General features: G+C 30.9%; 1 protein-coding gene across 2 annotated transcripts; it reads left to right on the top strand.

Annotated features, from left to right (window-relative positions):
* The first annotated feature begins 424 nt into the window (after window positions 1-424).
* LOC124929301 (RINT1-like protein MAG2) lies at window positions 425-7,597 on the top strand. 2 transcript variants are annotated; one of them, XR_007098637.1, is made up of 7 exons: window positions 425-887; window positions 2,881-3,241; window positions 3,326-3,433; window positions 4,512-4,612; window positions 4,694-6,525; window positions 6,755-6,808; window positions 7,293-7,597. XR_007098637.1 is itself a non-coding variant. In XM_047469625.1 (6 exons), the coding sequence occupies exons 2-5, from the start codon at window positions 2,944-2,946 to the stop codon at window positions 6,521-6,523; spliced, it is 2,337 nt and encodes a 778-aa protein (XP_047325581.1). In that variant the 5' UTR covers window positions 425-887; window positions 2,881-2,943; the 3' UTR covers window positions 6,524-6,525; window positions 6,755-6,981. The 2 variants fall into 2 exon arrangements, 1 of the variants encoding a protein (XP_047325581.1); XM_047469625.1 differs by lacking the exon at window positions 7,293-7,597 and having other exon boundaries at window positions 6,755-6,981.
* Window positions 7,598-9,539: the final 1,942 nt, after the last annotated feature.

The following is a 9,539-nucleotide window of genomic DNA, read 5'->3' as shown; positions in this document are numbered from 1 at the left end:
GATTTTATGAATATTATTTAGAGAGACAAAATGATATTATAATACAAGAATATTAGATATCTCAAAATAAGGAAAACATAATTAGAGATTAATGTGATTTATTGAGATATTATTGGAATTAAAATAATTAATTGTATTATAATTTATTATTTGTTGTATTTCTAATAACGTTAGATCTAAACTTTAGTTTTAAAAATAGTTTTGAATTTTGATGTTGAAGAATATTATGCTAAATTTTAAGATTTGGATGATTATATAAGTTTTTATTATTTATTTAATGTAATAAACTAGTATAACTTTATATACAATTTCAAATTATGAATTGAACTCGAGTTTTAATTTAAGATAGTTATTAATTTGGAATTTTTTTTTTATTTTTAGATTTAATCCATATCACATTACATTTAAAAAAAAATGAAAATAACTCAAATAAAAGAGGAAAGAGAAGGGGAGTAGAGATCTCGATTCTTAATCCTTACCCCCACCGCCTCCCGCCGGAAACCCTACCTGCCGGTAGCCCTACCGCCGGAAACCCTACCTGCCGTTAGCCCTACCGCCGGTAACCCTACCGCCGGAAATCCTACCCGCCGGTAGCCGCAACAACACCTCTATTGCTTCTCCCTTCTTTGTCTTCATTCAATCCACAATTCAACTTGAAGATTCTATAGAGCATCAACTTGAAGATCCACACAAATTACAACTGAATTCTGTTCCTATCTCTATTTAGGAACCTTAAAACAAACAATTCTCTCTCGGCCCACTGGATCAGTGAAGAAAACTTCGGGAACAAATAGAGAACATACCTAGGGAAGATTTAAGAAGCAGATCAGCTGTAACTCCAGCTGAAGACTAACGCCTACTGTTTGTCTTTTCTTTTTCCGATCAATGTAAGAGTTCACCTCCTTGATTCATAGCTAGGAATTGACTCATATTTCTTCTGTAATTCTTGTTTGGACAGCTGTGAAACAAATTTGAAGCTCATGCAAATCTGCTGAAATATTCTGAAATCAAAACTTTGAAACTATTGTTTGAATTGGATTTATAGCAGCAAAGTTGTTATTCAATTCCTAAAAGTTAGAATCATAGTAGCAATTACTTAGTATTTCTTGAAATGACAAGTGCAAGCTTAGGTATAGGATATATTGAAATGATCTTGTGTCCTAGGTGTTGTTGTTTTCATAAACAGATGCTTCTCTTTTGTCAAGACGAGTTTGATTGATTTGGATTAAACTGACTTGCATTTTTTAAAATTGGCTAAGGCTACTTTTGAGGCTTTGGTTTTGTTCATGAAAGTTAAAATCAAGTGCGGTTTCTAGTATTTGTTTGGATACAAGATTAAAGATAAAACTAATTTCATAAGTTGTTGGGTCATTTGATAAGCATGTTGTGTTGATTAAAAGAGTGGATGTGATTCTGATTTGGTGGATTAAGTGTTATTTGGAGTGTCTTTGGAAAATTTAATAAGTTGTCTCCAATAACTCAATAAAGGAAAGAGCTTCAAATGGATCATTTCAAAATGAATTGATAAGTTGAATTGCAGTCATTCAATGGATGAATTGATATTGTATTGATGATTGATGAATGACTTGATTATTGACTAGGCTTTGAAGTTGATGAATTCAGCTTTGGTTGATAATTGTCCATGGCAATATGCATGCCTGTTTATGATTGCCTATGATATTATTGCTATCTTTATGCTTATTATGATGATCATTGCTTCAAATATTTCATAGAGAATTAGACTTAGGATTGCGAAATGATTTGAACAATATATTTAGTAGTTCTTACCTGGATCACATGAGTAGAATTATTAAGTCAGCCTCTTCCTTGCAAATCAAGAGAACCTTGTCCTTGAACAAAAATACCTGGATTAAGCATCTTAAGTGTTTTTATCTTCAGTTTTGATTGAAAAATAATGACTAAAGAAACCAAAATGACAATTTTATTGATTTTCAGTAATTAATGGTGATCTAATTAAGTGTGATTAAGGGGTAGAGATAAAAAATGAAAAGTCTATAACAATAAAATTTAATTTGGGTTACTCAATCTATACCCAACACATAAAGAATGTTATTCCGCTTTAGAGACTCCTTACACCTACTCCCTGGCAAACTAGATAACCTTGCAAAGAATCTATGCCCAGAGTTAGGATCGAAAGGGTCTATCCCATATGATCAAGTGACACTATCAAATCTGAGTAGTCTGAGAGAAAGCTTGGTAGACTATATGAAGCAGGACATTCTACTCCTTGGGGGTATAATGCACAATTTCCAGGATTTATATGCTAAGGCCTACAAGGCTGACATAGAAAACAAGATAACAGTTGCCTCACTGGCTCTAAGTCTCTTTCGTAGTAACTACTACGACGAGGTTAAGTTTCCGATTCACATCCCCAATAAGAATGAAGATACCTTCATAAGGAGAGGCTATTATGGTGGGCATGCTGATGCATACACCCCATATGGTGAAAACCTATATTACTATGATATTAATTCCCTCTATCCATTTGTTATGAAAGAATTCCCAATGCCAGGGGGTGTACCAGTCTGGCATAGTGATTTAGATAGTATGGAGTTAGATAGCATGTTTGGCTTTATTCAAGCTTACGTGGAATGTCCTAATACTATGAAGAGACCCTTTCTACCAATGCGTAGAATGGGTTGGGTAAATTTAATTTAGATTGAGTAATATGAATTGGGTTTACCTGTTTCCTCGCTCCTAACTACGATAACCTAGAAACCATGCATAGGGATTGACAATGATCTTGAGAATTTCCTATTTGTCATTGTTATGATAACTTATGATTAATGGATATGATTTTAGAAGTTGATTGAAGCATATTGTTAATGAATGATGTACTAGAAAATCTTGCATTAACAGGAACCCCTATTAGGCTGTTGAGATCATCAGACATCCAGGACTGCTCAATTCGTTGAACTCAAAATGGATTCTGTGACCATAACTTTGCCAGATGCTTGTTCTCTCTCCACTTCAGCCCTCACATTCCTTGATAATAATTTCAACTCTGCCGATGACCTTCAAGTAGCTTTGAGTCTTGAGTCAGAATTACAAACTAAATGCCAAGAGTTGGACCAATCTCTTCTAGATCTGAATCGTCGGCTTGAGGCGAGTCTTCTTGCCTACGCTTCCTATTCTGATGAAATCGGTGCTCGTTTTACAGATATCAACAGTAAACTCGGCGATCTCCGTTCAATTACTCGCATTCCTGATTGTATTTCAGGTTCCAATTTTCATATAGTGCCTATTACAGTGTTTCTTCAACTTATTTGAATTTGAAATTACTGAATTTTGGATTGTGTTTAAGGTGGAAAAGAAGAAAAGGGTTCGGGGAGCTCAGATCATGTATGGGGAGAGGAGCTACCATCACTTGCAAAGGAGGTAGCAAGAGTTGAGACAGTTCGAACATATGCAGGTCAGTTTAGAAATAAAAACATCACTAGGTGTTATTGCAGATGTTTAGATACATAGAAATTTTTATATGATCTTCCTGCGAATGGTCTTTGCCTTATTAATAATTTTGGAGAATGGTTGAGAAGGATGACACAACTGATGTTGTTGAACACTTCTCCAAATATTGAATTAGAACAACTTCTATAGGATCTGATAAATCAAGCATGCATGCTCTTACAATATCCTATGTGAAAGTAACAATCTGTTTCTCCCATTTAATATGATCCAGTTAACTAGCAGCCTTTGATTTTTATGTTTGACTAGTTTTTAATCCAGCTAATATGAATCTCTTTCCCAATATTGTTGTATACATATATTCTTGGAAATGTTGAAGTTTGTATTGAATTGTTGCAAATGCGACTGCTATAATACAAATGGTGTTTATACTGGGAGCTTGTTTGATGTAGGGTTATTTGAAAAAACAAACAACTTTTTTTGAAAAAGTGGATTATTTGGGTTTAATGACTAAAATATCTTTGTATTTAATATTTTAAAATAATGTAATTATGTAAGGGTATTGTATTTTAGTAAATGATTTGATTGATGATGGATAATAATGCTTGACCATTTGACATATCTGAATGTTGTTCATGGAACAACAAAGCCACCTTGTCATGGTCCCAGAATTGTTTATATTGTGTTTTGCCAAGTATTATTTAATAGAGATAAAAATATTCTACATGCACAATAATATTGGATATTAACACTATTGGCTCTATTAGGAAACACAAAACTCTTTTTCTATTTCTCAAAATTAAAATTCTCTCATCTATCAACACCATCCACTGTAACCTTTCTTAAATTTAAAATAAAGCACTAACATACAAGTGTTGTAGGTACACTAGTCACTACCCTTATTATCAACCTTATTGTCTAATAGTTAGGCAAAAGTTTGTGATCCTGTTCCAGTTTGCTCCTAGCTTGAGAATGTAGTTCTCCTGCATCCACAACTGTACTATATTGGTTTTCATCTTCTCTACATTCAGTTTGAAGTTTAAAATATGAGATAAAAATTCTCTGTTAATACTTTGATTTTCCAGAGATGGCATTGAAGTTGGACACTTTGGTTGGTGATATTGAAGATGCTGTATCTTCCACAGTAAAGAGAAATCTTAGAAAGCAGCCTTCACAGGATTCTGAAGTAAGCATCTTTTGCATTCCCAAAATATAGATCATCTTTCAAAGAGAAATTTTCTTTATCCTTGTTAATCATCCTCTCCAGGACTCACGCCATGTTGCCATTAAAGCACTTAAACTGGCAGAAGATATTTTAACTACAGTTACAAAAACTCGACCACAGTGGAAACATCTAGTTTCAGCCGTTGATCATAGAGTAGACCGATCATTAGCCATTTTGAGACCACAAGCAATTGCAGATCATAGGTCCATGCTTGCTTCCCTTGGCTGGCCACCACCTTTTTCAGATTCAAATGCCGAAAAGAAAGTGCAAAATCCTCTTTTCAGCATGCGAGGGGAGATCAAGCATCAGTATTGTGAAAGCTTTATTGGATTATGCAGCCTTCAAGAATTACAGAAAAGAAGAAAGTCACGTCAACTTGAGGGGCATTTCAGGGAAGTTGCTATACAACAGCAACAACAACCTCTTTGGACAATAGAAGAATTGGTTAATCCCATTTCAGTTGCATTCCAACGTCATTTCTCTAAATGGATTGATAAGCCAGAATTTATCTTTGCTCTCCTGTATAAGGTGACCCAAGATTACGTTGACTCCATCGAAGAAACATTACAACCACTTGTTGATGAAGCAAACCTTTCAGGTTACAGTTGCAGAGAAGAATGGATATCAGCCATGATATCCTCCTTATCAATGTTCTTGGCAAAAGAGATATTCCCAGTCCATATAAATGAACTCAATGGAGAAAGTAGTTCTTCTGTTACTCAATCACAAGCCAGATCATCATTGCTTCACCTTATCGATTTAATGATCGCCCTTGATAAAAAGATGATATCTCTGGTTGCACAATCAGGAATCTCGTTTGATGGAAACCAGCAGAGAATTTCTTCTCTATCTGTGTTTCAAGATAGACCTGACTGGCTTGATTTATGGGCTGAATTAGAGCTGAGCGATGCTCTCGATAAACTAAGACTGGCAATCGACGACGAGAGAAATTGGTCTTCGAAAAGTCAAACGGGTCCACAAAGTTACAAATCGCCTGCAATTTCCGGTGCATTTTTGAAGCAGCTATCGTATGTTGTCGAACGATGTCGATCACTCCCAACTATTGATCTTAGATCAAGGTTTCTTTTGCTCACTTGTGTCCCCATTATTAAATTTGTTTTGGAGAGATTGATTCTCAGGTGCCAAGATGCAGAAGGTCTGACAGCTCTTACAGAAGATGACGCTTTAATCAAAGTTATAAATTCGATTAATTGTTCTCGCCACTTCGAGTCTGTGCTAAAAGAATGGTCCGAAGATATCTTCTTCTTGGAGATGGAACTGAACCATGACGACGAAAAACCCCAGAAGGGTATTTTTGGTAAGGTGATAAAAAAACTAGAGAAGTTCGAAACAGAGTGGGTTAATAAGTTATCAACCGTTGTCTTGAGAGGCTTCGAGGTTCAATGTCGAGATTACTTTAAGAACAAGAAACACTGGCTGGAAATAGGCGAGGAAGGATCATCAATGGTGTCGAGAAACTTAGTAGGGGCCTTAGATTATTTGCAAGGGAAAATGTCTGTAATTGAAGACGGGTTGAATACTGTGGATTTCGTTGGTGTATGGAGAAGTGTGGCGGTTGGTGCTGATAGTTTGATCTTTATCGGAATGGTTATGAGTAATGTGAAGATTAACGATGGGGGTGTAGAGAGATTTGGTGGTGACTTGGCGGTTTTGTTTGGGTTATTTGGAGGTTGGTGTTTGAGACCTGAGGGGTTTTTCCCGAAGCTTAACGATGGGATGAAGGTTTTGAAGATGGAGGAAAAGAAACTGAAACAAGTTGTTAGGGATGGTGAGAGGAAGTTGAAGGAAAATGGGATTCGGCATTTAAGTGTCAATGAAGTGGAGAAGATTGGAAAGAGCAGAGTATATTGAAGGTAGGTAAAGAAAAATCACGAGCCCATTGAGAAACACTTTTTTTGGATTTGGGTCTAGATCAGGATCACGTTTGGAAACAGGACTTTATTAATGATTTCTCGTTTAGATCTGGATCCTAATTCAGAATCAAATCCAAAAAAGTGGTTCCAAATGTTTTCAAATGAACCATTTGGCAGAGTTTTGAAATAATGTATTCATAGTTTTAACTTCTGTATATGTTTGCTGCAGGCTCCTAATTTGACACCTTGAGTGGCCCTCTCAGCCATGACACTAATTTATCAGGTGAGATCGCACTTAAATAAAATAATAAATCATTTTGATTGCTTTACATGTTCATTTTGCTTTCTGAAATTGAAATTGTGTTCGCTTGTTTCATTTCTCAAACTTTTAAATTCATGTCTAGACAATTGTTGTAGCTCCTTAAATTCCGATTGTTAGCTGATATATTTATTCTATTTCTTAAGTCTAGACGATGGAAAACAATTATAGCTATTTTTAATAAGTTTAGGAAACAAATGAGTCTGATGCAAGTTCAAGAAGGTCTTAATGTAAGCTGAAGAAAACCAGCTTTTTTCCTTGTTTATATTATAGGATGTGTCACTCTCTTTTATAACTTGTGCATGTTTGTAATTGTTTTTTTAAGGCATTTTTAGATGAACCAGAAATATATTAGAAAACTTGAGAGTGGATATGCTTGTTTATTTGGCAAATTAATATCTTTTTTATTTACTCTGAAATTGGTATTTGTTTGGCTTGGCATTCTCAGGTCTAGATTTCAATTGACTATCAAGATAACAGTACTATTGTCTCAAGTTGATATTAATTAGAAGAATGTTTGAAATATTTCTGTAAAATCATTTCAATTATCTCAATGGGCATTTATCCAGTGCAAGATGTTTCTTTCTTTTTTTATAATACCATCATTGCAATTGCAAGAGAGATTTATCCACTATTTGAAGAGTAAAACATGGCTTTTAGTGGCAAAAGTAGATATGGTTAAAGTGTTTGATCTTCTCTTAAACATTCTAAGATATGATTTGTTCACCTTATTTATGTGTGTATCTATTACATGACTCTAGCTCTTCTCATCTCACAACACAATTATTGGCATTTTTTGGAATCTATGGCTAGATGTTTTTTATGGAGACTGATTAGTGTCCCTTCAATAACATGGAAAATTTAGTAGAAAAGATAAATATATTTGAACACAAATATTATAAATTTTATTCATATATAATTGAAGATCATTGTTTTGCTTTTAATTATAAGAAATGGTATAAGTTGAATAGGTTTATAATTTTGTGTTTGATATATGGAATAAAAATGTTTATTCTTGACCGGAATTTAAAACAAAGAATAGGCACTGTTTTGACCGGAAATAAGATATTTTTTGGTTATTTTAATAAATTAAAGTAAAATATGAGTTTAAAATTGTTTTCTATATTATTAATATTTAATTATTTTTTTGTAATTTATTTAATATTTTAAATATTATATTTAATAATTAATGAAATTTTAAATAAATATAAAAATTAATTTTAATATACCTTTTATTTGAATTATATTAATTTAGTCTAAATATTATTAATTGGTGGTAATATATATATATATATATATATATATATATATATATATATATATAAAAAGATTAATATTATAATTAAATTAAATTATAGAAAAAAAATATAATAATAATTACTAAAACTATATTATTTATATAAATGTAAGTTTTTTTTAATAGTGAAATTATTACTTTTATATATATATATATATATATATATATATATATATATATATATATATATAATAATAATAATAATAATAATAATAATAATAATATTAAAATTAAATATAATATATGTTTGTTTTTTTATGTATTTACTTTAAATTTGTGTTTCTTATAAAATATTTATTTATAATATATTATTTATTAGTAATAATATAATATCCTATAAAAATTAATTATTTTAAAAAATTAAAGATAAAAAAATTTGTTCACATTATTATATTTTCTGTAATTAAATTTTTATTATTATTTATATGTTATAGGTTATATATTTATAATTAATATTTATATAAAATTTTATCTACGTACATATAAATATTATTTTTTTTAAAATATAAAAATGAATATATGATTATATAATTGACACGAATATTTTTTATTATAATTTTATCTTATTTAAGAATAAATAATTTATAAATAAAATTTAATTATATATATATATATATAATTATTTTATATTATAAAATATTTATATTATAGTTTTTAAAATATATATAATACTAATTAAAAAAGTTGTGTAAAGTTATTAAAAGTATCTTAAATTTTTAAAATTAAGAATAAAAAATAAGAGCCCAGATTTATATATTTTTTATTTATCAATTTTAAATTATATTATTTTATAAACTATTAATTTATATATATATTAATAATAACATGATACTCTTTAAAAAAATTAATTTTACAACATTTATATATATTAACATTTATTTTATTATTGATTTGTTATACATTTATATAAGATTTTAATTTATTTAAAAATAATTAAATAAAATAGTTTTATGATAAGGATGTGAAATAATTTAATCGAATTATATATATATAAAGTGTCCGGAATGCTGGGTCGATAGCTGTGGTTAATTTGTTGACCCGTCCATAAACTTTAAACGGTTAAAAATAAAATTAAAAATGTTATAGGTATGGTTCGAACTTGCAACCTAACAAGATAAGTACAACCTTTTAACCAACTAAACTAATAACACTTTATATTTTAAATTCAACTCAAAATTTAATAAATGCGTGACATTTTAACAATATAAGTTCCACTTTTTAACTAACTAATCTATATATATAATGATGCTTAATTTTTAAAGTATCCGGATTGCCGGGTCGATAGCTGTGGTTAATTAGGATATATGTGAGAGTAAATGAATTCTTGGGTCGGATTGTCGGTTGACCCGCCCATAAAATTAAAACGGTTAAAAATAAAATAAAAATGCTATAGGTATG

The sequence above is a fragment of the Impatiens glandulifera genome, chromosome 3, assembly GCF_907164915.1.
Source record: "Impatiens glandulifera chromosome 3, dImpGla2.1, whole genome shotgun sequence".
Classification (NCBI taxonomy): Eukaryota; Viridiplantae; Streptophyta; class Magnoliopsida; order Ericales; family Balsaminaceae; genus Impatiens; species Impatiens glandulifera.
The sequence above is the reverse complement of the archived record's forward strand: the minus strand, read 5'-3'. Positions and strand labels throughout refer to the sequence as shown.

What these genes read in the sequence shown, in the direction of transcription:
- LOC124929301 (XM_047469625.1), top strand. Translation starts at nt 2,944, where the DNA reads ATGGATTCTGTGACCATAACTTTGCCAGATGCTTGTTCTCTCTCCACT. An exon ending in CATTCCTGATTGTATTTCAG is followed by an intron (nt 3,242 to 3,325) that starts GTTCCAATTTTC and finishes ATTGTGTTTAAG; the next exon opens with GTGGAAAAGAAGAAAAGGGT. An exon ending in AGCCTTCACAGGATTCTGAA is followed by an intron (nt 4,613 to 4,693) that starts GTAAGCATCTTT and finishes CATCCTCTCCAG; the next exon opens with GACTCACGCCATGTTGCCAT.